At 57.1% G+C, this 27,927-nt stretch overlaps 8 protein-coding genes across 8 annotated transcripts; 4 read left to right on the forward strand and 4 right to left on the reverse strand.

The window, feature by feature from the left end:
* Nucleotide 1: 1 nt before the first annotated feature.
* On the forward strand, nt 2-748 carry B0H64DRAFT_135065 (uncharacterized protein). Its single transcript, XM_062798194.1, has one exon. The coding sequence runs from the start codon at nt 272-274 to the stop codon at nt 707-709; it is 438 nt and encodes a 145-aa protein (XP_062661481.1). The 5' UTR covers nt 2-271; the 3' UTR covers nt 710-748.
* Nucleotides 749-3,138: 2,390 nt separating this feature from the next.
* Nucleotides 3,139-5,404, forward strand: B0H64DRAFT_135113 (uncharacterized protein). The gene is made up of 2 exons (XM_062798195.1): nt 3,139-3,784; nt 3,885-5,404. Exons 1-2 carry the CDS (start codon nt 3,229-3,231, stop codon nt 5,270-5,272), a joined length of 1,944 nt encoding a protein of 647 aa, XP_062661482.1. The 5' UTR covers nt 3,139-3,228; the 3' UTR covers nt 5,273-5,404.
* Nucleotides 5,405-8,129: 2,725 nt separating this feature from the next.
* B0H64DRAFT_373238 (vacuolar ATP synthase 98 kDa subunit) lies at nt 8,130-10,974 on the forward strand (the record flags this gene model as incomplete). Its single annotated transcript, XM_062802277.1, has 6 exons — nt 8,130-8,337; nt 8,409-9,696; nt 9,731-10,443; nt 10,542-10,632; nt 10,724-10,763; nt 10,843-10,974. The coding sequence occupies 6 exons, from the start codon at nt 8,130-8,132 to the stop codon at nt 10,972-10,974; spliced, it is 2,472 nt and encodes an 823-aa protein (XP_062661483.1).
* Nucleotides 10,975-14,666: 3,692 nt separating this feature from the next.
* B0H64DRAFT_416807 (T-complex protein 11-domain-containing protein) lies at nt 14,667-16,688 on the reverse strand (the record flags this gene model as incomplete). Its single annotated transcript, XM_062805195.1, has 1 exon — nt 14,667-16,688. The coding sequence occupies one exon, from the start codon at nt 16,686-16,688 to the stop codon at nt 14,667-14,669; it is 2,022 nt and encodes a 673-aa protein (XP_062661484.1).
* A 6,485-nt stretch (nt 16,689-23,173) lies between these two features.
* B0H64DRAFT_135261 (uncharacterized protein) lies at nt 23,174-24,098 on the reverse strand. Its single transcript, XM_062798197.1, has one exon. The coding sequence runs from the start codon at nt 23,897-23,899 to the stop codon at nt 23,351-23,353; it is 549 nt and encodes a 182-aa protein (XP_062661485.1). The 5' UTR covers nt 23,900-24,098; the 3' UTR covers nt 23,174-23,350.
* A 482-nt stretch (nt 24,099-24,580) lies between these two features.
* B0H64DRAFT_135215 (uncharacterized protein) lies at nt 24,581-25,310 on the reverse strand. The gene is made up of 4 exons (XM_062798196.1): nt 25,122-25,310; nt 24,983-25,035; nt 24,849-24,905; nt 24,581-24,767 (listed from the first exon to the last, which is right to left on the reverse strand). The coding sequence occupies exons 1-4, from the start codon at nt 25,122-25,124 to the stop codon at nt 24,605-24,607; spliced, it is 276 nt and encodes a 91-aa protein (XP_062661486.1). The 5' UTR covers nt 25,125-25,310; the 3' UTR covers nt 24,581-24,604.
* A 57-nt stretch (nt 25,311-25,367) lies between these two features.
* Nucleotides 25,368-26,245, forward strand: B0H64DRAFT_340005 (transcription initiation factor IID, 18kD subunit-domain-containing protein). Its single transcript, XM_062801220.1, has 2 exons — nt 25,368-25,551; nt 25,617-26,245. The coding sequence occupies exons 1-2, from the start codon at nt 25,491-25,493 to the stop codon at nt 26,051-26,053; spliced, it is 498 nt and encodes a 165-aa protein (XP_062661487.1). The 5' UTR covers nt 25,368-25,490; the 3' UTR covers nt 26,054-26,245.
* B0H64DRAFT_135361 (uncharacterized protein) lies at nt 26,227-27,642 on the reverse strand. Its single transcript, XM_062798198.1, has one exon. The coding sequence runs from the start codon at nt 27,303-27,305 to the stop codon at nt 26,328-26,330; it is 978 nt and encodes a 325-aa protein (XP_062661488.1). The 5' UTR covers nt 27,306-27,642; the 3' UTR covers nt 26,227-26,327.
* Nucleotides 27,643-27,927: the final 285 nt, after the last annotated feature.

A 27,927-nucleotide genomic window follows, 5' to 3' on the forward strand; every position in this document is an offset into this window, starting at 1 on the left:
GGGGAAAGGCTGGCTTTAGCAACCGCGGGTGTTGTGGGTTGGAACTTTTGGGGGGGGACGTAGCAGTCGCTTGACGTGGAGTTATTGTTTTCGTTCTTTTCCGGAGTTTAGGATCGGTTGAAGAAGGGCGCTTGGACGCCGCGTCGTGGCTGGTCACGCAGGCTGGGTGGATGGATGGATGGATGTCATCCGTAGAGGGGTCTGAATGCATTTTATCTGACACTGATCCGTGGTTGGTTACCTATCTGGGTGAAGGGTGTGGTGACACAAGATGCACGGCACATCGGGACCGCGGCTGTGGTGTGGACAGAACCCTGTTTTTGCGCTGCTTCTCCCTCCTCGTTTCCGTTGGGGTTGGGTTGCTTTGCACCTTGCAGCTGCCTGCAGCTTGCAGATGCTGCAGCTTCCATCCTCTTCCATGTGCTGGTGGTGCACGAATTGTGTTTCGATGGCACGGGAGGCGCTTGGCGGCGGGTTTCTGTGCTCCCGTTTGAGCTGTGCTCATGCTCCCCGAGCTTGTGAACCTTGTGGGTGCCCTTGTTCTGAAGCTTGTGCTTTTCAGATGGAGATCATCGATTTCGGCTCCGCCTGGGCCTGGCGGTTCGCTTGGCGACCCCCCCGAGACGAGAATCCGTCGGTTTGTTGGGCATTTCGCTGCTGCATGCTGCCGAGACGCGATCAGCAAGGGCGGGACGAACGGTTTTGCTGAGGTGGCATGCAGAAAGCGGTCATGTGAGCTTTGGAATACCACGTTGCAGTTTCAGCATCCCCGGCGAAAACTTTGGGCTAGCTCTGAGGGGAGGGGAGGATGGTCTGGGGGGTGATCCCCTCTCGCCGGATCATAGTCGACCTTTGTTGGAGCTCAAACCACAAGCTTTGAAATACATGCAACCGCCTTGTTCAAAGCCGATCAGATAAGTTAAATGTTTTAATGGGCCAGGCCAATCCACGGGCCGGAGTCGGAGATCGGTTTAGTGACCTGCCGGGTCCCGACCCAGCCCCGATGCGACCCCGAACCCAGATTGGTCGACCGAATCTTGGGGGTCCAAAGATGCCAGGGTCAGCCCAGCAGAAAGTGCCAAAAAGGAAAAAGTCATTGCAGGGGGTCCAAGGGACACGAAAACAAGCAGCAGGGGAAAAGGCTCGCTAGTGCGGCGCGGCTGCAAGCGGCTCCCCCGGACTTCGCTCACCCTTGCCGCATGGGCGGGGCCAGGCCGGGCTCCAATGGCCCAGGTGATCAGACACCACGTGAACGGTTTGGTGAGAACGGGATGGGCCAACGCCGCCTGATGTTCGCCTTGGCTGGAGAGGAGAAATATTTGTGTAAGAAGGGCTGTCTCGGAAACCGATCGAAAAGGGGGATGTCAGCTTGTCAGCGTTGAGGCGTTGCCTTCATTCCATGTCTCAGCATTCAACATCAGCATCGCAAAGCACGTGGCCGGCGGCAGTGGCGGAGTGGTCCTTCCAGCATCATTGATGGAGAGGCTAGAACAAGCCCTCATCAGACGAGAGCTCTTGTCTTTTGATGTCATCGAGAAGATTGAAACGGATACCGAACAATGGGTTGCGGTTTCAGTGATTAGGTAAGAGCAATGCTTCGAAACCTCCCACAGCTCTGCTTGCCTCCAACTACGATTGTTTGCGGAAAGGAGCGGCGAGCCTTCGCATGTCGTGCATGCTTCGTCAATGGGATCATCATAATCCTCTCGGAAGTGGGCGATTAACTGCATTTTGCAGTTTGCCGATGTGACGTCCAATCGTGATGGGTGGAGGAGAGGTGCAACCCATTACGTATCTCGAAGCTGCTGCGCTCTCAGCTCCCACCATGCAACATGATGTTTGTGGCGTGTCATTGAAGCTCGGTTCATTTTTTGAAAAGAAGGGTGGCAAGGGTGGTAATCTCGAATGGCCGGTCCGGACCAATCGAACTTGGCATCGAATTCGTCAACTCCGCGCCGTTTCGCGCGTTCCTGCTCTGCACCGCCGCTTGTGATCAACCGCAGCGCAGCGGGCGTGAGCGAGGCAGTTGGGCAACGACGGGCTTTTTATGGGCTGCGCTGCCGAGAAACTGACAGCAAACACGAGGAGGTGCACGAGGCGAAAATTTTCAACGGGCCGACCCTGTGACTGGCCTCCGCTCTTCGCGCTCCATCTGCCACGCCAGGATATTCCCACATTTCAGCATTCAAAAGGTTGTCGTGGTGCAGTAACCCCGCGGAGGCGACAAACACGTCTGCGGTCAGCCGCCCAGTCGGAGCTCGTGTGTTGACAAAGATTTGCCAGCTTGTGTATTGGGCTGATCTGTGCTATGCCTGCTCTTGAGGTCTGGCTCGGGCAGCAGCTGTGGTCAATTCGCCAGCTTCCAGGTTATTTTTCGGGCGGCCTGTATCGGAGTTGCCCGCACCTGACGTACTTGGTATTTAGCTCCAAACGCCCGCTTAAGCCGATGACTCCTACCTCCGGAATAGTACATTGTCCAGCACGCATCTCTTTACTTCGTAATATTGTTGCTTTCGTCTGACAACATCGCCAAATAATCCGAACATTCCCGTCCGTTGTTCTCCGCGGGGTCTTTGTCGCTTGACTCACTCAACCCCCGAACCACCGTGTCACACCCACCGAGGGGTGCTCGCCGCCCACTCACCCACCCGGTCTCGCCCGCTCGCCAGCACCCCGCAAGCCAACCGCAACGCGAGGAATTCGGACAGCAGCACAACTTCCACTCCACGACCCCTGCAAGACCGCGCTTTTTTTTATTCACTGGGACCGTTGCCTCGAATCCACGCCAGCAATCGAGGGTCGGCGCATCGCCAAACGGGAGGTTCTCGATTCAATTTGCGGATCCAAATTCCATCGCTCGCATCTTCCCCGCACGGCGGCGTCGCGAACCTTCCTGTTACCTAAAACGCCGGTTCCTTGACTAATAGAAAGACACCGGCGCCATCCGCCTTCCTTCCGGGGTTCTTGTGAGACCAGACCATTGCCTGGGCCTCGTTCGCCAGCGCACCTGCCGACTGGCCCAAACCCCCCCAGGCTCGAGCTCCGCATCGAATCACGGATCCATCGTCGTCCGTGTGCTCCTTCCCTTCATCAGGCCAGCTTGTCGCCATCCCACTGCTGCATCGCGCACCTGACCGCCTTGCCCTGCAACCGCTTGTAATTTCTGCCCGGGGGCCACGCCAAGCCCCGTCCCATCCGCCAGCACCACCCCTGGCTCACTCTCCCCCGATGGCGGTCTCCAAGCCAAGACCGCAGCAGCCAGCCCGCCTGCAACCCCTTCGGTCCTCGCCGGACTACAAAGCCATGCTGGCCGAGGAGAATTCCCGGCCTGGGACCCCGGACCGGGTCTCTCGCTCTTCTTTCTCATCCATCCGCGAACACGACAACCCAATCCCTCAGTCCTTCTCACAGTCCAAAGTCTCGTCCTACTTCAACGCCGATAGTGACGAGGCCATCGTCGACGAAACCCCCACGACGACCAACAGCCCGCCCGTCACACCCAGCGCCTCCAGCACCTCGTCGGCCCGGGCCCTCAACATGATCCAGACCCAGTTCCAGCCTCCCGTCACCAACCCTAACAGCAAACTCCTCGGCTACTGGACGCCGGCCGACAGCTTTCAGGGCTGGAAGGGCATCCAGGTCAGGGGCAAGCTCGCTAGCAAGAGCTTTGGTGATCTTCAGGTCTTGCACCAGGTCTTTAGCAATCCCCCGCCTCGCCCGGCTAAGCGCGGTCAGAACAGATCCGGCGATGCCCCCATCGAGCGGTTGCCCACCGAGATACTGAGTAAGCCCTTCCCTTGCGTCCCGTGTTCCCCCCACCTCCGCCTCGTGGGTTGGTTGTGCGTTGTGCGTTGTGTGTGTCGTTGGCTAACACGTCTCACCAGGCGCCATCATAAACCTCCTCGCTCTTGATGTGCCTCCCAATGGCATCACTAGACGTAATATCGATTTGATGTCGTTGCTGCTGACGTCCAGGACGTTGCACGTTGCGACCCTGAGCACGCTGTACAGCAGGATCACCATACCCCACTCGAGAATTTTTCAAAAATTCCTCGCCCACATCTCAGCCCACCCCAACCTGGGTACCATCGTGCGCCGGCTTGACTTTTGCCACTTCAATCCCTCGCAGCTCTTTTTGACGGCTGCCGAGCGCTCCAAGGCGCGCAACCTGACGTCCGAGACGCTCCTTCAGTGCCTGGAGCTGACGCCCCACCTCCAAGAGTTCCTCGGCCAGGAGTACATCGACGATGATCTCGATGGAGCAGTGCTGCAGAAGCTGTTCCTGGGGCTACCCCTGCTGAAGGCCATCGACTTTTGCGGGTGCACCTCGAACGCTTTCAAGGACTCGTTCACGTCCATCGTCTCGCCCAACTGGCCTCGGGAATTGATGGTGCAACGGCTGTCGCTGCACAAGTGCCTGACGCTGCCGTCGTCGGTCTTTGAGGTGATTCTCCCACGACTGACCCGGCTCACGCACCTTGATGTGGCCGGCACGCGCATCACAGACACGGCTCTGTCCTCGATCCCGTTGACCGCCACGATCACGCACTTGAACCTTGCCAAATGCACCTTGCTGTCGGCGAGGAACGTGATCGACTTCTTGGCGAACCATCCGGCCGTGAAGGAGCTGCAGTTCCTGAGCCTGGCAACGGATGCCAGAAGCCACCAATCTTTTGATGCCGAGCACATCACGGAACTGCTTCCCATCCTGCCCAAGACGTTGAAGTCGCTCAACCTCAAGGGCAGCAAGATGGCGTCGTCTCACATCGACCTTCTACGGCCGCTGACGAAGCATCTTGAGGAGCTCGCGGTCGGCCGGTCTCTAACCCTACGGGATGTCAACCGGCTGTTTGTTCCGGACGAGAACGCCGACGCGGCGATGGAGGTCGACTGGGAGCCGCACAGCCTCCGGTACATCGATCTGTCGGACTTCTGGGGACAGGAGCTCGACCTGGTGTATCTCTTCGGAAGCGGTTGCGCCATCCTCAAATCGTTCTCGGAGCCGCTGGAGGTTGTGGAGCTAGCCGAGGATGTCTGTCGCCGTGTCAGCAAGTCCACTACCGCCCTGCAGCGCATTGGCTGGCAGCTTTCCGAGTGCGGAAGCCGGGGCTGGATGGTGCGGCAGCCCAACAAGAACGCCACGGGGCCCCGTGACGACGGGCGCCGCGGCTGGAAGATGGGGGCCGAGTCATGGGGGATGAGGAAGATACCCGTTGCTCATGCCGAGGTAGGGGGCATGTACGGCAACTTCATGTTTTCGCGGAAGCTCTAATCCGAGCTTGCTTTTTCTGCACATTTCTTTTCGGCGTAGTCGCTGGAGCATTGTTCGGCATCGGCCCGGGGTTTTTCGATACCATGGCAAGCGAACCGGGCGGCGTTTCTTCTTTGGCGTTCTTTTTTATCACACCGAGACTGGACGAACGGTAACGGGGTTTAGGGAACGGGGCTGTTGTTGTGCTTCTTCCCTACTCAACTCTGGATGTCTTTCGGTTGCATCTGCATGGAGTTCTGGGAGCGAAGTCGGGAAACCGGGAATTATATCATGGAGCACAAAACGTTGGGGGAAAAAAAAATGAGAAGCACATGGCGCAAGGATGGAGGGCAAAGGCAAATATCGCGTTTGTGTGCGTGCATGGACGAGCGAGGAACGGGAACGCGAAAGTTGATGATAATTGTTTGATTATTGCAATTGCTGCGCTCTGGTTGAGAACGAATCCCGCTAGGGACTGATGATGGGTGCTGTGGATTGATGTCTCGAGTTTTGTCTTTGTTTGCGACACTGTATTGTTTGATCGAGATTGAAATTGAATCAGTAAAGTAGTTGCCATAGCCACGCATCCATGGTTGTGAATCTCAAAATCGTGAAAAGCTCCAAGGGAACCGGGGCAGTTTTATATCGCGCAGCTGAGACCTTGAAACAGATAAGATGGGAGGTTTTAGCGGTCAGGATTACGGAATCACCCCCACGGCCGACGCAGGGCCCGGGTGAGCCTCCCGGATTGGGGAAGCTCGGCATGCAGGTGAGAGCGGGGTGACGACGGGTTCGGAAGGAACGATTGACGACTCGCTCCCTCCCGTGTGGGACGGCACTGACGGTCGTTTGCAAATTTGGTTTTGCTGCATGGATCCCTCCTCGTCTTTTCCTTCCTGGTGGTCGGATTTGTAGGGGGATGTCCACTGTTTTTGAGCTTCAACGGCAGAGGCTGGCTGACATGGAGGCGGTGTGACAGTTCGTGTATCACCCCACCAACAACCGGCCACTGCTTCTCGTTCGACAGCGACTTTGGTTCTTTCTTTGAGTTACCAATCCAGCGTGTTACAAACCTGGCAACGGAATGGGCAGGTTGATGATGCTAACAAAAGGGCAACGTCTCGCCGAGTGGGCACTGCATCCTGCTAGGGCCTTTGGAAAGCTCGCCGTTCACAACCAACCCGCGCGGAAGTCCGGTTTTGAAGTGGGAAAAAGGTCACGCGGAGGATTGGAAGTCTACTGGGATTGGGTCAAAACAGCCACGTTGAATCCGTTGCACTTGGCAGTTGTTCAAACCCGGATAAGACGGGGAAGTTGCATGGCGAAGCAGCATCACATGCTTGCAAGTGTGGTCGAGGCGAAAACGACTTACACAATTCCGTTTCTAAGTCCGGGTTTCTTATCCGATCTCTTTGGTATATGGGAACGAAGAGACATTCTCAAATCTCTCGGTTCCCAGTCTCACAACCCCCCGGCCCCCCTTGTCACGTTTTCCTTGTCCTTTCTCGCTCACCCAACCCGATGTTAATTTTACGTATATTTCAACTTCTGCACATCCTCCCTCGCTGCACCGGCCAAAACTCACTAGCTAACGTTTGGTGTGTTGGTGAACCTGAGTGTTGAGCTGACGGTCATAGTCCTTGGATACCAATGGACTCGGGGAGGCCTCAGCCACAGCCACAGGAACTGCAATTGCCTACCTCTGCAAACGCATGACCACCTGGGCCCCAGAATGATTACCATGGTAGCAAAGCTCCCCATAACAAAAATGTACTGTGGTAACGCGCGAGATCTCTATCGACTCGTCAAGCGCCCGTGTCGGTCGATTTCGGCGCTTCGACTTCGGTGCGGCCCCAATCCGACACTTCTTTCCTTTACTACGGCGCGTTGCTCCCTTTCTACAAGCCCGAATTCCATCAGTCGATACGAAAACATCCATCCGCTGGTGGGGAATGGGCTGTGCAGCTTATCTTGATGCCGGCTTGCCGAGCACTTCGAGAAGGCTGACTTCCCTTGAGGCTCTTGGGGAGTGCTCCTTTGGCATCTTTAATGTAGAGTCGATCCTCTCGTCGGTGGACGGCCCCGGTAAGCTAGAAATCAGAAGTTCAAGTGATTTTCTGCTGTAGCTTTCAACTGCTAGGGTACGGCACGGACTAACATAACCAAAACCAAAACTTTATTGCTTTATTTGAGCATTGCAGGTAGTTAGATGCGCAAACTGAAGATACGGGGAAGAGGGAAATCCACTTCTCCCTTGTTTCTCGAGATATTTTACATCAGGCGGGCAGAAACTGAGCGGCTTTCTCGTAAAGATTAACTGCTAAGACTTGGGTGCAAATTCTATGTCCAGAAGTTGAGCAGCAAATATTCTGGGAGAGAGATCACTATCACGGCAACGGCTGGTAAAGAACGTGCCGAGGAAGGGGGTTCAATACAAGGGCCATTAAGGATGATATCATAACGAGGAATATAATATTCACCGTCCAGACACTTATTTAGACAGCAGAGATTGAGACCATGGTGTAGTTGCGACGGGCTCTCAGGGGCACTTACACGGGAGGTGCGTATCTTTCGTTACTCCGTGTAAGTTACAGTGTTTGCACTATAGGGGTCGAATGCCGCCGAGGCTTTGCCGACGCGCGGCTCAAACAAGGCAGCGAGCGCAAGCCAACAGTTGGAGGCCAATCCCACAGGGCCAAGCCAAGCCAGCCTCAGGCCAGCTCCGACCTCTTACGCCGCCCCGAGTTGGTTGGTTGTTGGATCCATTCGACACAACACCATCATCCCCCATCCTCCATCAACACAACCCGTCCACCACAACGACACCCATCATCACCACCACCATCGCTGCGGTCATCGCCCCCGCCCAACCGTCGCGATGGCTCCGGCACGAGACACGCCGTTCCGCTCGGCGGACATGAGCATGGTGCAGCTCTACATTTCCAACGAAATCGGTCGCGAAGTCGTCAATGCCCTCGGCGAACTCGGTTTGGTCCAGTTCCGAGACCTCAATGGCGATCTGAGTGCTTTCCAGCGTGCATTCACCCAGGACATCCGCCGTCTTGACAATGTCGAGCGTCAGCTGCGTACGTCGCTGCACAAACATTGAATTGGACCCCTCAATCCCTTCGCTAACCGCCGGCATGCATGCGTGTAGGCTACTTCCACGCCCAGATGGACAAGGCTGGCATCGCTCTCCGCAAGCTCGATTTGGACGTCGACACCCTCGCGCCCCCTACCACCACCGAGATCGACGAGCTCGCCGAGCGCAGCCAGAGCCTGGAGCAGCGCGTGTCCTCGCTGAACGAGAGCTACGAGACCCTGAAGAAGCGCGAGGTCGAGCTGACAGAGTGGCGCTGGGTCCTGCGGGAGGCCGGCGGCTTCTTCGACCGCGCCCACGGCAACGTCGAGGAGATCCGCGCGTCCACCGACAACGATGACGCGCCGCTGCTGCAGGACGTGGAGCACCACATCTCGGCCCCGGAGGTCGAGCGGTCGTTCTCTGGCATGAACATCGGCTTCGTCGCCGGTGTGATTGCCCGCGACCGCGTGGCTGCCTTCGAGCGCATCTTGTGGCGCACCCTGCGCGGCAACTTGTACATGAACCAGGCCGAGATCCCCGATCCGCTTGTCGACCCTGCCAACAACGAGCCCGTGCAGAAGAACGTGTTCGTCATCTTCGCCCACGGCAAGGAGATCCTGGCCAAGATCCGGAAGATCTCCGAGTCCATGGGCGCCGAGGTGTACAACGTCGATGAGAACAGCGATCTGCGGAGGGACCAGGTGCACGAGGTCAACGCCCGCCTCAACGACGTCCAGAGCGTCCTCCGCAACACCCAACAGACCCTCGAGGCCGAGCTCACCCAGATCTCGCGCTCTCTGTCGGCCTGGATGATCCTCGTCGGCAAGGAGAAGGCTGTCTACAACTCGCTCAACAACTTTTCCTACGACCGCGCCCGTCGCACGCTGATCGCCGAGGGCTGGTGCCCGACCCATGATCTGCCGCTCATCCGGTCGACTCTGCAAGACGTCACCAACCGAGCCGGCTTGTCGGTGCCGTCCATCATCAACGAGATCCGCACCAACAAGAAGCCGCCGACGTACCTCAAGACCAACAAGTTCACCGAGGCCTTCCAGACCATCGTCAATGCCTACGGCACGGCCACGTACCAGGAAGTCAACCCGGCCATCCCCGTCATCGTCACCTTCCCCTTCCTGTTCGCCGTCATGTTTGGCGATCTCGGCCACGCCATCATCATGCTCTGCGCCTCTCTGGCCATGATCTACTGGGAGAAGCCGCTGAAGAAGGTCACGTTTGAGCTCTTCGCCATGGTCTACTACGGCCGTTACATCGCCCTGGTCATGGCTGTCTTCTCCATCTATACCGGTCTCATCTACAACGATATCTTCTCCAAGTCCATGACGCTGTTCAAGAGCTCCTGGGAGTGGGATGTTCCCCCCGACTTCCACACCGGCCAGACGGTCACGGCGCAGCTCCGGGACCCCAACTACCGCTACCCCCTTCGGCCTGGACTGGCGCTGGCACGGCACCGAGAACGACCTGCTGTTCAGCAACAGCTACAAGATGAAGATGAGCATCATCCTCGGCTGGGCCCACATGACCTACTCGCTGTGCTTCGCCTACATCAACGCCCGCCACTTCAAGCGGCCCGTCGACATCTGGGGCAACTTCCTCCCCGGCATGATCTTCTTCCAGGCCATCTTTGGTTACCTCGTCATCTGCATCATCTACAAGTGGACCGTCGACTGGTTCGCCATCGGCCAGCAGCCCCCCGGCCTGCTCAACATGCTCATCTACATGTTCCTCCAGCCCGGCTTCATCGACACGCCGCTGTACCCCGGCCAGAAGTACGTCCAGATCGGCCTGCTGCTCATCGCCCTCGCCCAGGTGCCCATCCTCCTGTTCCTCAAGCCCTTCTATCTGCGCTGGGAGCACAACCGCGCCCGCGCCAAGGGCTACCGCGGCATCGGCGAGCGCTCGCGCGTCAGCGCCCTGGACGAGGACGACGATGCCGGTGCTGCCAACGGGAGGCACAGCGTGGACAGCGCCGGCGAGGGCGCCGCCATGATCGCGCAGGACCTGGATGGGGATGATGACGACGGCCATGGTGGCCATGGCGAGGAGTTTGAGTTTAGCGAGGTCATGATCCACCAGGTCATTCACACCATCGGTACGTTGCACCTCCCTTTTCCCCTATCTACTTCCTACACCCAATCGTAATCGATGGACTGTTTTTTGCTAACCCCCGCTTTTACGCGCAACAAACAGAGTTCTGCCTCAACTGTGTCTCGCACACGGCGTCGTACCTCCGCCTCTGGGCCCTCTCCCTCGCCCACCAGCAGCTCTCGGCCGTGCTGTGGTCCATGACCATGGGCCCCCGCCCTCGCCGGGTCGGGCATCGGCGGCGCCATCTTCTTGGTCATCGTCTTTGCCGCTTTCTTTTGTCTGAGCTGTATCATTCTGATCATTATGGAGGGTGTTTCTGCTATGGTGAGTCCCCTTTTTGCTTTTTTATTTGTTTATCCCGCCGGGTCGGTGTATTCTTGTTGCTGACAATAATGGGTCACAGCTTCACTCGTTGCGTCTGGCGTGGGTCGAGTCCTTCTCCAAGTTTGCCGAGTTTGGCGGGTGGCCGTTTGCGCCCTTCTCGTTCAAACAGCTGCTGGAGGAGTCGGAGGAGTTGAAGGAATATATGGGATGATAGGGTTGCCGTTTGGAGACTACCCCCTTTTACGGGGGTGTGTTGTATAGTATAGCATGCATGCATAGATCAATGGCGGATTCTGGTTTGTTTGTTTGTTTTGTTGTGTTTTGATGTCTGATGGAAGGTTTAAGTAAAGGTGTACTGCGTGATACTAGTCGGCACGGTGAGTTCGAAGGTCACCGCCTCCCCTGCCCCACTAACGAGGTATTCAAACAGCCAGACTTGCTCACTACGACAGCGGGCGTTCCCCAGCGGTATATGTGTGTACACGGTCGGTTGTTTGGTACACCGGTGACCGGTCAGGGAAACGGAAACCCCTGCCCGTCGCGGGCTCGGAGGCGTCATCTCATTTCCCTCATGTTAGTTCGTCCTTCCAAAGCTGAAATACTTGTAGGTGGGTAACGGCGGTGGCGTTTCGCTTGGGGTACATGTCCCGCAAGTACATATGTACACAGACAACAGCTGACTTGCTTCGGTGAGGAAGGGTGTTGTTGTCCTGGGCGTGGGGGGTTAAAATGCCGCATTCGGTTATCTCCGGACGGGATGCCTTCTTCTGGGAAATGATATTTCGTGGGGTTGTTTCGTGGGGTTGGCTGCGTGGGCTCCAGGTCTCCTCCCGGTCTTGTTCTGGGAACTGTATTTTAGGAGTTACAAGGGAAACTATTGGTAGGTACAGTACCTACATAGGGTTGAGTGTGCTATGTATGTACACAGCAGAGGTTCCGTTTGGGTGTATCCAAGAGCCTGACGCCCAACCCGGGCAACCCGGGTAACAGGTTGTGGCTGTCTGATAGGTCCTTGGTGTGGTGGGGGAGGGATTAAAGGTGCACTTCTCGCACAGAAACGGGCCAGTTATCGTCAGCTATCACGCCCTCGCTACCTATCTTGACTCGGCAACGTGGGAGAGTGGGTTCTCGATCTGGTGTTACCACACCTCGCGTGCCTCTCCTGATGGACTTTCCTGTCTGGGATCTACGGCGAGAGTTACAACGGCCATCATCGGATAGAGTACCAGTACAAAACGGATGCTCGATGATGTGATGAAGACGGGGGCATCATCGCCCCAGCTGAAAGCCGGTGCGCTGAGGAAAATACTCCGCCAGGCGTGGACGGCGGAGTCGGGCTTGATACGGCCACCCCGTTACGCTCACCCTCTACCAGATCTCGGCACTTACACCTCCGTTCCTCGGCCGGTCCGGCGCTTGCATGTCGTGTAACCCGAGATTTAAAATCCGGGCGGGCTTAGGGTGGATGCCCGGCGAACACCGACCGTCGGGATTCAGGGGTAAAAACACCACCACCACCACCAGCTTCGCCTCATCCGAACCCCTTTGACCTTGGGACTTTCTTCCTTTCCTTCCTTTCCGTGCCGACGCCGATCGAGTGTTTGGGGGCCACGATAGGAGCCGTTTCTATTTCCGCCGCCGGCCGGATGGTTTCTATTCCCAGGAGAGCAAGCATCACCAACCACCACCAACCTCCCTATGCGCGTCGACGATCTCAATGGGGCCAAAACACAATACACCTTTTTGTTGTTAATGCCTAGCCAACTCATATCCCCACGATCCTATTCCCCACTCAGCCACTCGCCCGGGACCCAGGAAAACCTAAAATAGCCCCCAAGAATGGAACCAGATCTGCCCCAACCCCCCCCTCCCACGCCGCACACTCGCAGCACCTAGACGCCATAGCCGCGTTTCAACATTCTGGAGTCTGGATCCACGACCGGCATCCCAGGAACAAAGTTCCGCATCACTCGCAAAGGCACAAATAAGAAGTGCCCACGTCCCAGGCCCCAGTAAGCGATTGCGCTCCCCGGACGCAGAAGCCGAATCCCTCTGCACTGAGACGGCAGAGCGAAACAACACAGCCATGCATGTCAGAACAGTCTTGCAACACCTCCCCGACCTTAAGCCCGACAAAGATTAGTAGGTGGTTACTGCTTCCGAACGGTCATGTGTGTAATACCAAACAGTCAGCCAGTCAGTCAGTCAGCGGCAACAAGCTCACGTCAAACACAACACAACACAACACCACGCCCTCCCCCCGGTACGCTTCCGTGCCTCACGCCAATAGCTTACAAAGTCCCCACCATGAAACAATTTAGGTCTCCGTATTACCAAGTCCGTCTCAGCGTACACACTACAGGCGAGTACGAACGAGAATGATTCCATTTCACATTGCCCCCCCGCTCGCTATAAACCCAATGGCTGTTGTATCGGAAGCGGGTGAGAACTGTATGTACAATATGATACATACGATACGACCGCGGTTTAGTAGGCCGGAGGGATTCTTCACGCCTCACTGCAGCAGCATTCATAATACAACTCACGTACGAGCCTCTTCTTGCGCCGTGTTTCTTGCTTGGGATGAAACAACAAGGCGGGGAGGACGGAGTTCAGCAAACGAAACAAACGGGTAGCTCCGGGGTTGATGCCGCAGCCAATTAAGGTGCCCTGTACGAATAAGGCGTTGTGAGTTTTGAGAAGCCTCATTCGAGGAACATTTGTCATGCGCAGTCTAGTTAAGTTAGTTTGTCGTGGTTGTTGGTTGCTACTTTGTTTACCCGGCTATGGTGAAACAACCACAGCCGCTTTCATGAAGGGGGGAGGGAAGATACAGGTATGAGGTAGTTTAGTTGAAGCGGAAGCATACGGTAACTCAGGACGTATCAACTAGCTTAGTATTGATAGGTTTGTAGAGTCAAAGTGAAGTTAGCGAATAAATAAGTCTTGGTCACACACGCAGCACATTTTGCACGAGAGTTATTGCCCAAAGACTTTGATATTGTAGTTCAGTCTGCCCGGTGGCCCGACCACCGGGGCATGGGTATATTTCCCATTCTTTCTCTTTTCTGTCTAGTATATCAAATAGACTCAAAGTGAAAGCTAAGCCAATCCCAAAGTCAAACCCCAAACCAAACCGTCTAATTTCAGCGAAAGCCATCGTTCTATTGCACTCCTTCCCTCCCGGTTCCCTTCCTTTGCCTTTCCTCCTCCCCAGTCTCGCCATGCCAATACCAATGTTGGTATATCAGGGCAGACAGACAGCCAACTCAAACAAGGACTCGGGAATAAAGACTCAACCAACCAACCAACGAAGCAGCCACCTGAAGTCAATAAACCCACTGTTGCCTCTCCACCCGCCCGTCATCCTCCCTGTCTTTGAGACCGCCCCAAAGACAAAAGGGAAGAGAAATGCAAAGAGAACGCCATGCCGTGTGCTCGCAAAACTAAACCCAATTCCAAAACCAGGTAAGACGCCGTGTTCTTATCTCGAGCCTCCCATCTGGCGCTAAAGAAAATGCAAAAGAAAACAAAGACAACACCAGAATGGGTGGGTATGCGGACCTCGAGAAAGAAAATGCAGATTAAACTTCGTAGATGAGTGAAGTATGGGTATGGTACGGGTATTCCGATGATGATTGATAAGAGAGAGAGAGAGAGAGATAGTAGTAATGAGAGACAAGGCGAAAGGGGTATGTATGGAAGCGAGTGAGCGTGCAGAGCTGAGCTCCTGAGCAGATGCGGTAACCCAGTTTCTCCGCGTGCCCGAGGGCCATGATTAAATAGGTAGGTAGTAGTGGTTGCAAAAGACCGTTTCATGCCCGCGAGGATGAAACACTGGCCAGTTGTCGAAGAATCATAAGTGGTGGTTGTGGGTGGAGGTTGTCGGAGCCCGTCGCGGTTTTAGATCATCGAGTTTTGCATGGCGCTCAACTCGCTCTCGATATCGCCCTCGTACGCAATCGGCGCCCACACGCGCCAGTGCAGCACCCCCATGTGCGCGAGCCGGAGCGCCATATCGTCGACGCAGGCATCATCGCGGGGCTCGCGCGGGGCGTCACCACCGAGCAGGCCGCTGGCGCGCTGGCCGTTGTCACTCCTCCGAGAGTCCATGTGGCGGCAGGTGTGGCCGCGTCCCGCGGTCGCGTGCGAGAACAGGGCAACGCCCGACAAGCCCTTGAGCTCGACGACACGGCGCGCCGTCTCGGAAATCAGCCGCTGCTGGAAGTGCGACTCGACCTCGCGGAATAGGTCCGAGTTCATATCGCCCAGGCACGCCGCTAGCTGATTCTCGAATCCGGGCAACGAGGGAGGCGCGTTGGCGTAACGCAGGATCTGCAGGGCCATCGGCCCCACGAGGCCCTGCCACCGCTCGGCGGGGCTGCAGGCGCTGGGCGCGGTGTGAAGGAGAGCGAGGAGCGAGCTGTAGAGCTCCGACCCCCGGGAACGAGAGTCGGCCGAGTCCGAGGCGGGCTGTGCGAAGAGACCGCCCGAATTCCGGGGCGACGAGAAGTTGGAGCTGCCGTCGCTGAAGGCCAGGCTAGTGGGGCGGGATGTGCCGGCGGCCATGAAGTTGAAGTCGCCCGAGGACCGGTTGTTGGTCAAGTCCTCGTTGACGTACGACGGAACCCGGAGGCACATCTGTGTCGCCCTCGACAGGCGCTCCAGCTCCTCGAACTTTCGCATGCAGACCTCCAGGCAGATGCTGTCGTGCAAATCGGAGCGAAGCTTGAGGATCCGGTCGTCGTCGAAGACGAACGTGGGCGGGACCGCCTTGTGGCAGGTCGACGGGAGAACGAGCCTCGAGAGAGCCTCGAAGAAGACAGACATCTCGCCAAACGCGGCCAGGTAAGGCATGGGGGCGCCCTCGTACAGCCGCTCGGTGAACTCGAGGGCTGCCCGGTACCACAACCTGGACGGCGCGATGCTCAGCTTCCGTGACTCCATCTTCCTCACGAAGAAGCGCTGCTCAAAGTGGACGGTATCCTCAATGAGCACCGGGCGCAGGCACCGGATCTGGTGGTTCGCAACGTCGAGCTTCATGGCCTCCAGCACGCTGAGCAGGCTGCGCATCCCCTTGACCAGCTCCGTCATGTCGTTGTTGCGGTTCCCGTTGCTCAGCTCCTGGTACATCTCGTCGACCCACTCGTCGCGCATTGGGGCGCAGTGGAGCTTGAGAACGCTTGCCAACCAAGACGCCAGCTTCTCGAGATCAGCGACGCCCCGGTTAAACTGTTGCATCAGCAGGTCCACGTTCAACCCCTCGTTGAGGAGATTCCGATCCCGCTGCGGCACCAACGTCTCGATGATTTCCCTAACTGCCCTGAGCAGCACCGGAAGGCACCAATCCCCGTGGCCGTACCTCGCGTGGAACGTCTCCCTGTCCATGACAAACAGGACCAGCTGGTCATACAGGGCGTTCCAGAACTGATTGGCCTTTTCTTGCTTCCTCCTCCCCTTGTCGCCATCCAGATTCGGCCTGAAGTGCAATTCGGGATCAAAGTTGATATCGTGACGAAGCTTGGGGTTGTGTACAATCTTCTGTACGTCCAGTTCGCTGAGGGTCGCCTTGGTGACTGGGGGCTCAAGCTGGAAGCTCTCAGGTAGGCTGGGCTGAGATGTGGGCGGTGGCGGGCGCTGTTCCAGTCCTGGTGTGCGTGCGGGGAGGTATTCCGCTTGCGGCCTCGCGCTCGCGCTGTTGTTTGAGCATGTGGACGGATTCCTCGAAAGCCCCTGCGTAGGGGTGACTACCCGCGTGCCCCGCTCTGATGCACTCTGACTGAGCTTCCGAGATCCCCTGGGCAGGTCTTGTGGCGGCCGAGACAGCTCAACCTTCTCTGATTCGGCAGGCGGCGCCCGTGTTTCCGGGGCGGTTTCGGTGGGTATCGGCTCCTCCCCAGAATCCTGTCTCCTGTGAGTCGACATTCCCCCCGCCGGCACCTTGATCACTCATTTTCAAGGTGAAGTTAGTTGTGTCGGTCCGTGGCTGGGAATCGGATTGCGTCGATCGAACGTTGGTGCTCGAAGGATGATCCGGGAGCAGGAAGGTCGGCACGAGCGGGAAAGTAGGTTGGCTCCCTGGCGTATATAAAGAGACGAATGGGAGCTGAAAGGCCCCTGGTCAGCACCAATGCAAAGACCTTGAACGGGGAATGAGACGGGAAAGGTGCAGGGGCAAACAAAGCGGTGGGCAACACAATCCGGAGACAAGGTCTCGTGAGAGCGGCTGGCCGCATGAAGCACTGTAGCCGCAGCCGGGCTGTGGTTGAGAGGGGGGGGGGGGGGGGGGGGGGGGGGGGGGATATTCTCGAGGGGCAGTAGTGGACGGGGATTCATGTGGTGTGTGGTGTGTGGTGTGTGTGGTGTGTGGTGTATGAATGGGCGTTGGTGCAAGGCGGCAAGCCAGCGAGTGGTTGACTTACCTGCAATATTTCCGGCGGCCTGTCTCAAAAGAGGTATCTCTTGGAGTACTGACGGGAACTCGCAGCACTATGCGTCGAACAACAAAAGTACCGAGCTGAAGGAGCGTCGATGTTGCGAGAAGGGTGTTCCGAAGGTGAGGGTGTTGTGTTTCCGAGTTGAAAAAGGAACGAGCTCAAGACACAACAGGAAGGAGCTCTAGGTCGATAGTGGTTTGCGGTGAAGTCCCGAAGATCAAGTTCAAGGGTTACGATGGAGACCGTAGGGTGTATCGGCGGTGAGGCAGGCCCGATGCAGACAGGGTCGATTGGGATGGATGCGAGGTCGGGCACTGGCGAGGGGTGATGAACAAGCAGCGGGTGTGGCAGAGACCACAATCATGAATGATTATGATGAATAAGAAGGAGCAGGAGAAGGAACGAGAAAGAAAAACCAGAAAATGAGTGGCGTGCCCAGTGGGTGCGGCGTCAGTTATTATTCAATACACGGCAAAGGGATGGCAAAAGGAGGGACCAGGATGCCTGGATGGGATGTGGATGAAAGGGACCCAGAGAAAGGAAGCAGGGGCGTGCCATGCCATGCCACCGCCATCAGCTGCCCTCTGGAACATGGTTGTGGGTCGCTGGGTCGCGCTGGGAGGGGGCGCTGTTTGGGAGCAACAAGCCGTTGCCGGCGCAGGGTGTGTGCGTGCCCCAATGCCCCAGCGTCCCCTTCAAGCGGCAGCACTGCAGCACTGCTTTTTGGGCAGGAAGAGTTTTGTGCCAGCGCACCGCACAGTCATGGATCGGAAGCCAAGAAAAGAGGCCAGGATTGATACAGTCACCCCCTCCACCCACGGACGAAAAAAAAACAAAATAAAAAAAGTGGTACCAGGACAAGACCCCACATTCGGACGGAATTCACGCCAGGCACTGCCTTCGCCTCGAGATGCAGGTTGCTGTTCTGGGCACACCGAAAGAAAAAGGTACCTTACCTTTGTACCGGTACGGGGAATTGGGTGGTAAATTGTGATGCCTCCCGAGCCCGCTCAAATGCCACCACGACCGGCAGCATGGCCGCTCTCTTTTTCGTTTTTTCGCTTTCCAGCTGCGATTTCCAAAAGACGGGCGAGCCGATAGCGGGAGGAGGAAAGCAAAGCGAGTTGCAGATTACCTACCATCATCATCATCATCTCGCAGTCAGGCAGCGAGACGTGGGGGGTGGCGACGTCGTAATTATCTCTTGCATGTCACCTCGCAGCGGGTTACTCGGGATGCGACTCGCTCACCGTGGCCAAGTTTGGGTTTGGCTGGCGGTCAGCACGGTGGAGGGAGCAAACACGCAACACCAAAGAAAAAGCAGCACACGCTTTGTTCACCATACAACAGTCGCGGACAGTCCACACACCTCACCATCGCTAATTGCTGGCCCGCAGGCTGGGCATCCATGAAACGGGCAGCTTGCTGCTGGACTCGTCGAGTTGGCCGTGCTTCGTCTCCTTGTCTATGCGCTGTCGGGGCATGATTCATTGCCTTGCCCTCGTCCTCGCCCCTTGGGTGGAAACGCCTGATGGGCGGGCAGGGTTGCATACGGCAGGTTGCGCTGCGGCAACACGCAGCTTTTGGTCAGCGTTTTGAAACGTTTCTATTCTGTACTCGGCGGAGAGTCGCGGCGACGGTCGGGATTAGCCTGTTGCTGTAGTTGGACGGCGAGTCACGGCGAGTCACGGCGAGTTCGAGTGCCACGCTCGGGCTGCTGCTCATGTCATGTCATCCATCGTCCAGGACGGGTGTGCGCCAAAGCGCCGCGCGCGGCTCGAGCTTTGTTGATCAACCTTGGAGTCGGTCCATGTCGATCCGATCCTCTGCGGGCTCCCTTTGGAGCCTTGATGGGGGAGCAGTGGGGAGGGAGGAGGGAGGACGGAGTTCGCGGCAACAAAGTCACGAAAGCGGGCGACAAAGTACGAAGTATCGCCGTCCATTGCCTCACTATCAAAAGCACGAGCCGGTTCTCGCGCCGGCAGCTGTCTCTTGGCCAAGGGGGTGGAGTATCGCTCGCCTGATCATCGTGGATGCGATCGACGATTTTTTGAACATCAAATCGTGCCAACATCCCAACTCGGCATGGCTGGCTCGTTCTCCCTTGGCCCTCCGGATTTTGGCGGTGGGGTGGAGGGACTCTCGCGGGCTCGTATCCACGTTGCCGTCGGGATGGCCGCGGATGGCAAGAAGCATGACGAGACCCTGGTGGAGAAGGGCTCTCCGATGACTGCCCTCGACGCCTTGGACATCCAATGCACGCTGAATGAAGAGCTGCAGAGGGCGAGCGGCTAATCATGCACCTCAGTGCTCTGCCGCGCCATTCGAGCCCCCTCGACTGCTCGAGCGAGAAGCAACATCGCAATTACCAGGCCGTCAGGGAATGGGGGTCTCATCAATGCGGAATTCCCATTACGGATCGCACGGGTCGAGGCGAGAGAGAGAGAGAGACAAGTTGAGCTAGTTAACTAACTAATAACTGCCTAGGTAGGTACCAGCTTTTAGGGGTTCCGGCCCACTGGAATCATCCCGCACGCTGACTCCAGCCACTGCAAGCCTCGCCCCACGATCCTGTACTCCGAGGCCGTGTCTCGGCCGCCAGGAACAATAACTCTGTACATAGTTACACGAGGTTCGAGCCAGACTCGGGCGTGGGTGTGTTTCTTGTTGCTCCTGTCGGCGAGTTAGTTGCAGATCAGTGACGCGACGGCATGAGCGACGCGAGGAAAGTCGGGCGGTCCACGACGCTAGGAGGTTTAAGCGGTCCCCGTCGCCAGTTGTCGTGCGTTACTCGGCACGATTCCCGGTAATATGGTGCAGCTCTGGCTTGGCTCGCAGGTTGGTATCGGCGAGCTCGGTGACTTGGTGCACGGTTAAGGTTGTGCTGAGGGAGAGGTTGGTGCCCCATGGATGGTACTTGCCGTCCCCAATCTGTTCGCCCTGCACTCAGACTCCAACTCACCAGCACCAGTGCCTCAGCCGCACGCTTGAAGCCCCAAACAGGGAACAATTCCCAGTGCCCCGCCTCTGCCGTGACTTTCCCAAACAACTGCAATCTATCTACGAATACCAGTACCTTACCTATCGAAACATAACAATCGACCTGAAACAAACGAATGCAAACCCCATCGCAACCTCGCACCGAGCCCGGGCAGACGAGCAGAAGGAGCAAAAGCCGTTAGCGATTTCTTCAAAACCCGGATGATTTCCAGACGGGCGGATCCAGATCCCAGCGCGGCCATGTGGCCCGCGGGTCGCCAAGGTTGGCGAGATTGGCGGCCATTTTAGCGATTGCACCATCCCACCATCTCACCATCCAACCATTCACCATCCCGAGGCTGCCGGGGGTCGTGGTCGGGGCTGCCAGGGGCTCGGGACGGCCCCGGAGAAGGGGCACGCGATGACCTGGGAGATGAGTGATCTTCGTGTGTGATAAGTCGACACCACAAGAGGCATGCTCGAAGCATGTCTCCTCTTGTGCGAGTTTGTTAACCAACACCACCCATCTGTGTTCACTCCATCCAACTAATTAATATGTATACGCAGTAGTTAAAGAGTCGCCGCATGACCCCTCGCCTCGCAGTAGGGCGGTGAAGGGCCTGCAGCAGCAAGACGGCACGAGGTCCTCTGAATCCCCTCCCACATCAATCATGTGAAACCCGCCATCGCTAACTCGCCCACGTCGCCGCTCCGTCACGGTGCAGCTTGCCACGGCCCCAAAGGGCAGCGGACTCGGGCATCGGGGCGACGGTGGTGGCGGTTAGCAACACCGGCCTGCATTGCATTTACCTTGCATACACAGTCTTCACCGGGGCTTCTATCCACCTCTCTGCCGACCTGTTGACCACTCAAAGCTGACACAAGCGCTCTTGCGTTTGCCATCGCCGCGTTCGGCAGCACTGGCATATTATCATGAGCGTCTCATACGTTATGGTGCCACCACGCCAGAGGCGCCGTCTCGGAGCAAACAAAATCGGGCCGAGGCTGTTTTTGCTGGCAGCACTGGTCGACGGCTTGCGCTTGGGAAGAAGCGTGTCAAAGCTTCGGTTGACCATGTACTTCGTACTGTGGTATGTATGTATATGTACACACCATACAATACACATCCTGGATCAATGCACCCTCAATGTACTTGTACATTCGACCTCACGAGTCATCATCGTGATGAAAGAACAGAATGCAGCGGTCATTGGGTTTGCCTGCTTGCCACCTGAGCACTCTTCTAACCAACATGCCGAGATCTCGAAAGCTGCCCCTTGAAAAAGGTTCGACGCCCGGGCAGCTTCAGAGCGCGAGAGACAGACATGGATGCGGTGGTATCGCCATCTTGTCAAGCAAGTCCGCGGACCTCCCACCGTACGATACGCTTCTGCATTGACATCTGTTAACTAGCTATTGCCCCTGAGTCAAGTCGTTCCCTCACCGTTGGCCAAACAATGCCAACCTAGCACCAACAGACCCGGAACTCCCCAGGCCGATTTCCCCCTCGCCACCCCCGCCTCTACAAACTGCTGATCTCAACGTCAGATCTGAATTTGGTCCGAGTTTGGTGAGTTGTCATGTTCTTCATCCAGTCTTCTCAAACAAAGGCTCTTCGCCTCGCTGTGGGGCTCGACGGGTAATGGGAGAGTGGCTGGCAGAGGCACGGTGTTTGGATGAAACTCGCCAGAACAAATCCTCTCTGCATGAATCCAGGTATCAACGTAACATCGCGGCTGGCGTCTCCGAGAGCCTCAACCCCGTCGCTGCCAGTCGTGCGGTTGTTTCTCGGCGCCCACCACGGGCAGCCCGCTCAGTGCTTGTTTCATGTAAACCCCGTGTTTGTTGTTTATATCGTCCCAATTCCGACCAGACCTGTCCAACCAGACACAGCGCTCGGAATATTCTCGAACAAGTCCACAGACCAATCGTTGTGTCAGCACTTGTCAGGAGCATTCTCAGCTGCCTGTTAACGAGTCAGGGCCGAGCCGAGGACTCAGCTAAGCGGTGAGGCAACAGCCAAGCAAGAAAGCTTTCGCCTCACCTCTCGCTTACCTTCTCACAGCTTGCGAGCAGCAACTCCTGAGCGCCGCATACGCACATGACTTTCGCTACCTGAAGCAAGCCAGCAATCCTGCGAGACCCGTTTCAGCCAGTCACGACTCGCTAGTTGAGGCTGGATACCACAAGCACCCAAGGCTCTTCCTTACACCACTGTAGTTACTGTGTATACAGACAGATTACTGCGGCCGCAGTCGCAGCCGCAGCTCTGTTTCCAGGCAGAGCCCCTGCCAACCGCCGCTCTGCTGCTGCATGCAACTCTGACAGCAAAACCAGGATAGCGACACATCAATTGTTTACATTGTCGCCAACCCAATAGACTCAACCAAGAGACTCCACCTGCCTCCTGCCGTGCTGCCCAAATCCACACCAGACATTCACACACCTCTCGCTGTCACTCTCGCCCAGCCACCGTAAACTCAGACGGAACCAGCCCGCAAAACGGAACTGCACCCCCCCCAAGCGAGGCGAGGGAGGCGGGTCAAGTCGATCACCACCACCCAAATTCCCAATCTCCCCAAGTCTCGGGATCGACAAGCCGGCCAACCGGACCCGGTCCACTCGACGCGGAGAGAGCCGCCGCCGCCCTGGAGGAGAGGAGAGGAGGGGGGAGGGGAGATTCGCGCGCCCATTGTCCACCGCCGGCGTTGCATTGCTCCCTTGGTTATTTTGCGCGTGCACGCGCACCCACCACCCACCACACCACCACACACGGTAACTAGTGAGTGACATCGTTAGTTCACGAGTTAGTCCCATGAAGTTGAATTGCGTGAGATGAGGAGCTGCTGCTGCCTCCCTGGCGAGGCCACGCCGCCGAGACCCAAAACCCAACGCCCTTGTCCTGGATGCACGTGGGCGCGGATGTGGGATAGTTAGTCACAACGTTAACCGCTTGGAGTTAACCAACGACGACGGAACGAAGGGCGTTCGTGGTTGGCGCGCTACTCGCTCGCCCGCCCGCCGGCCCTTTTCCAGAAGGACCGTGTCTGACTCTGGTGAAGTGAAGTGGCTGTCGGACAATGCCACTCTCGGCCCGGTGTGTTGGTGGGCGGTGGTGGTGGCGGTTTTGCTTCCGACCCTGCGGCGGGCCGTCTGTATAACTAACTAAAACTATGCTCTGTCATGATTATGTGATGGGAGGTCTCGGACGGTGAAAGATATGCACATGCAGGAATGCACGGTATTTATGTAGATGCAGCGAGTTATACTGCGCTGCCCCGGCCGATGGTGCTGGCTGACCGGCCGGCCGGGAGGCGGCATCGCATGAGCACGGTTCCCGCTTTGACGCCTTGCTGGGCTGTATTGGGAGAGTCCTGGGCGGTCCGGGGTAGGGAGTCTGGTCCGCGTCTCGCGTCGGAGGTTGGACACTCGAAACAATATGTCATCGGAATCTGGGCCGTAAAATAGTTGAGGTGGCGGAATTGCAGACTGCCGTCCCGGCCAAGTCCCCATCATCATGTCCCCTTCATGAAATCGAGACAAACACAGCAGCACCGAAACAAGGCAACCGAGCGGGAGGCAGACCAGCGCTGAGATATTAAGTCTTCCACGTTCCCCTCCTTCAACGGCCCGGCGCATCTTTGCAAATGGCGGGGGCAGAATATATGCCCCGCGCTCAGTCCTCTGTGTAACCGGCCGCGGCCCGCGGCATATGTACATATTCCCTCAAGTCAGCCTGCCTGCGAATTTGACCTGGCCTGTCCTACCCGGCCATCCTCGCGCATGAGCCGAACCTCGCCCACATCAATGTCATGTCATATCTCGACCCGATGGCATACGGACTCGGCCAAATGTCCCAATGGCCGTAACTCCAAACCCGACTCGGATTTTTCACCTACCCCGCGGGGCTGCTTGGCGGTTGCGAAGAATGAAGTCGTGTAACATTGATAGGCAAGCGGACAGGCAACAAGCCGAGCTCTAGTCAGGAAAGGCGGCGCGGTGCAGTTGGGCGTCGACGGCTTGAGATAGAGGCAGTTTGGTTCGGTTCGGTGTTTGCGCTGATTCCGGAGCCGCAGTCTTTATCCGTCGGGTCCGTCGAGGGCGGAGCACCATGGCCCATGCGGGCAAACCGAGTTCGCAATCAAAGGTCCAGACCCCCATTTCCGTCGTTGCCGTCCGAGCAAACAACCAACCCCCTCTTGCATGCTCCCGTCGTGCTCGGGCAACAACAAACCGTGCCAACGCCTCCCCAACCCCCCAACCCCACCGAAAAAAAGCCCGTGAATTGACTCCCAAACTCCGCGCCAGCCGCTTGCTCGTTTGTAGTAGCAGTCCCCCCGTATCGTCACAGCACCGTAATATCAAAGTCCGCGCCTAGTCGGGGCCACCTTACATGCCCAAGAACATCGAGATCTGTCCCCCTCGTCAGCAAACTCCACACCACCCCTTCGTTTCATACCCCTTGACCCGGGAAGCACCGTGCCAGCCAGCGCTTGTGTAACTCACCGCCATGACGCCGCAACAAAGACTCATATAGGGGCTCAACCGCTCGCCTATGCGCGCGCACTTCCAGAAGATGCCTATGATGCTGTCGGTGGTGTCAGCATCGAGATATATACCCCCCTCCACCCAATATCTTCCTGGGCGGCGGGTGGGATGGAGGACTAACCCTGTCTTGTTCCGGTCGAGGATCGCGGGGAAGAGCTGGTGGAGGTAGGTGCACGTGCTGTAAAGGGGGTGGTTAGCGGTGTTGGTTGTGCGCCGACGGTCGGGGGATGCGGTAATGTGCGCGGGGGATCGTACCAGACGAGGAGGAGGATGACGAGCAGGAGGCTCGTGAAATTGAAGAGGGCCGTCTAAAAGGAGGGCGAGGCGGTGTTAGCTTGGAACGCGGTTTGCTGCTGGTGGTGGTAGTTTATTTTCAGAGGATTGGAGGACGGACCATGGTGTGTATCCAATGTGTGGGTTGTTGGTCATCACCGGTTGACGATGGTGTTGGAATTCGTTAGTGTTTTCGGCGTCGGTGTTGAATTCATCAAGAACCGTAAATTAGAGCTGTTGTTCCTGACACCTTCCATTTCCTGGTCGCGATGGCCTGCCAAGAACGATCGGTGGGGCGGCTCAACGCGGACCCTGCTATTTTTGTGGGGAAGGAAGTCCAGCTCTCTTCCATCTCGCAGCCTCACCTCTTCAGCCTTCTCGGCCAAGTTTACACGGCATCGAAGTCTCTCCAACTCAACTTCGACCCGACCTATTCTCATCATCAATAAAACAACCACGACTTACACCGATATTTGCCACATCCACCAAGATGGAGCCCCGTGCGCGCGCCGGCAAGAATGTCGGCAAGATGAACTTTGGCCACAACGAGCGTACGTTCACTCCCCTCTTCCCTCATTCCTAGTGGGTGCATGTGTGTGATCTAACATCCCCACAGTAGCGCAGCTGCTCTACGGCCACGGCGACGTGCGGGCGCCGCTCAACGAGACGGTGCGCGTGCTGGACGAGATCCTGACCGAGTTCATCCAGGGAGTGAGCTTCGAGGCGACACGGGCGGCACAACACGCGGGGCGGCAGAAGGTCAAGTTCGAGGACTTTGAGTTTGCTATGCGGCGCAACCCGGACTACATGGGCAAGATCCAGGAGATGTTCGAGAAGAAGAAGGAGATCGAGGCCGCGCGCAAGGGGTTCAACATCGAAGACCAACTGATGAAGGATACGGACAAGGAGGAGAAGGCCGCCGAGAAGGACCGCGACAGGGGCGGGCCGTCGAAGAGGGGCCGCAAGGCCATGTCGCAGATGCAGATTGGGGAGGAGGACTTGGAGGAGGGGGATGACGAGTTGGAGTTGGAGCTGGAGGGTGGAGCGCGATGAGGTCGTCTCGTTGATGGTTTTGTTGTTGGGGCTTTCTTTCCTTTGGTGTTTTAGAGGGGACTTTGGGTGCATAGCAATGGCGTCAAGTTGGGTTATCGGGCTAGGTTAATCACAGATGAACACATGGACGGCGTTTATGGCGGCCCCTTTTACATGAGGCAGACACAATACTATTACTCATAGCAGCCAACACATGGCTCTCATATCGCATTACGTTGCCGTACGTAAATCCACGAGGCCTGCCGGGGTATCAACCATGCCACCATCTCGCACTCTACTCCCTCTCCCAAGCGACAACATCCACAACGTCCCCCTCCGCGCACGCCGGCACCTCCCCATCCCCCAACTCCATCTCCTCCAGCGCCCGTTTACTCCTCTCCCACGGAACAGCAAACAACCCCGAATTAATCCTACACATCCTCACCTCCGCGATCCGCACCCCCGCCCTCGCCTCCTCCTCCGCCACCAACCTCATAAGATGGCGCATCGCAGGCGCCGTCGCCCTCAGAATCCTCTCCGGCGGGTCCCTCGCCGCACCATACCGCCGACTCGTAAACAAACAACCTATATAATGCCTGCTACCACCACCACCACCACCACCGCCATCATCACCACCACCGCCATCATCACCACCACCATCACCACCATCACCATCACTACCCTGCGGCGGAATCAGCAGCGCGGTGCCGGCAAGCTGGTTGGGCGACGAGCGCGCGCAGTGGGCGCGGTACACGCGGAACTCGGCCGGGTACAGCTTGCGGAAGGCCAGGGCGATGCCGCCGCCCCACGAGCCGACTGTGTTGCACGCGTGGATGAGTAGTGTGTTGGCGGGGGCGGCAAACAGGTCGCCGGTGCGGTCGGTGATGCGGAGTCGGGTGGGGGTCATTGTTGTTGTTGTTGTTGTTGTTGGTGTTGTTGCTGTTGCTGTTGCCGTTGTTGTTGGGTTGGTGCGTGCGGTTGGGTTGGTCGCTGTGGGTGGTGACGATGGTGATGACGTTGGTGGTTCTGGGTCGGATTCGCGGGGTGAGTCTGGCGTGGTGTTGGTGTTGGGGGTTTGGTCTGTGGTCTTGGATGGCCTGTGTTCCTCGGATGGTTTCTCTTCCTCCGTATTTGCCCTATCCTCCTCTGATGCGACGTTTGGTTTTCGTGGCTGCTTCTTTGGAGCAGAAGTGAAGAAGTTCAACTTGGTCTGCTTAAACTGGCGTGGCCCATCTGTTTCATCGCCGGTGGTCGCTAGACGTTTGCCAGACATGGTACCGCAAGCAGGAGCAACGCTGTGTCTGATGTTTAGGATGGCGGGTACGTCCGGTTTGGTAATTTGTTTGCTGTTGTTTGCAAATCTTGATCCCACCGAGTCCGAATACTTTTTAGAGGTAGGAGTCGATCGATGTTGGGCGAGTGACGCAGGTGAGCTGGGAAACAGTGCTGTGAGTGAGAGACCAACGAGAGAGAGGAAAACCGTTGCCAAGCAACTTGAAGTCTTCAGCCGCAGGACTTCACAGAGTCTCAGATGTGCCTTCCAGATTACAACGGTAATGTTTTTATCGACACGTCAAGATTTGATGGTCATTGTCTTTTGTAGGTTCACTTTGCTCGTGGAAGCCCCGACTGCTGCATCCACTCCCCGCCTTCCCCGGTCAGCCTGCAGCGGCACTTCCTCCCAAGCAGCCCACCTAGCCGGGCATCCTTGTCACATCACAAACGCCTTAGCCAAAGAACAAAGTAACAAATAGAGCAAGCACATTTACAAATTATCTATATTGTACCTTCGAGTTTCCCGAAGGAACAGCGGATCACACGAACCACACGCTCTTCATTGCATACATACTTGGGACATTTACACCATCCTCCACTCCCTCGTAGCCTTACCCCGC

Source organism: Chaetomium fimeti (assembly GCF_033439085.1).
Source record: "Chaetomium fimeti strain CBS 168.71 chromosome Unknown B0H64scaffold_3, whole genome shotgun sequence".
NCBI lineage: Eukaryota > Fungi > Ascomycota > Sordariomycetes > Sordariales > Chaetomiaceae > Chaetomium > Chaetomium fimeti.

What these genes read in the sequence shown, in the direction of transcription:
- B0H64DRAFT_340005 (XM_062801220.1), top strand. Translation starts at nt 25,491, where the DNA reads ATGGAGCCCCGTGCGCGCGCCGGCAAGAATGTCGGCAAGATGAACTTT. An exon ending in GAACTTTGGCCACAACGAGC is followed by an intron (nt 25,552 to 25,616) that starts GTACGTTCACTC and finishes ACATCCCCACAG; the next exon opens with TAGCGCAGCTGCTCTACGGC.
- B0H64DRAFT_135113 (XM_062798195.1), top strand. Translation starts at nt 3,229, where the DNA reads ATGGCGGTCTCCAAGCCAAGACCGCAGCAGCCAGCCCGCCTGCAACCC. An exon ending in GTTGCCCACCGAGATACTGA is followed by an intron (nt 3,785 to 3,884) that starts GTAAGCCCTTCC and finishes ACGTCTCACCAG; the next exon opens with GCGCCATCATAAACCTCCTC.
- B0H64DRAFT_135361 (XM_062798198.1), bottom strand. Translation starts at nt 27,305, where the DNA reads ATGTCTGGCAAACGTCTAGCGACCACCGGCGATGAAACAGATGGGCCA.
- B0H64DRAFT_135215 (XM_062798196.1), bottom strand. An exon ending in GTCATCCTCCTCCTCGTCTG is followed by an intron (nt 24,906 to 24,982) that starts GTACGATCCCCC and finishes CCCCCTTTACAG; the next exon opens with CACGTGCACCTACCTCCACC. An exon ending in CTCGACCGGAACAAGACAGG is followed by an intron (nt 24,768 to 24,848) that starts GTTAGTCCTCCA and finishes CACCACCGACAG; the next exon opens with CATCATAGGCATCTTCTGGA.
- B0H64DRAFT_135261 (XM_062798197.1), bottom strand. Translation starts at nt 23,899, where the DNA reads ATGTACATATGCCGCGGGCCGCGGCCGGTTACACAGAGGACTGAGCGC.
- B0H64DRAFT_135065 (XM_062798194.1), top strand. Translation starts at nt 272, where the DNA reads ATGCACGGCACATCGGGACCGCGGCTGTGGTGTGGACAGAACCCTGTT.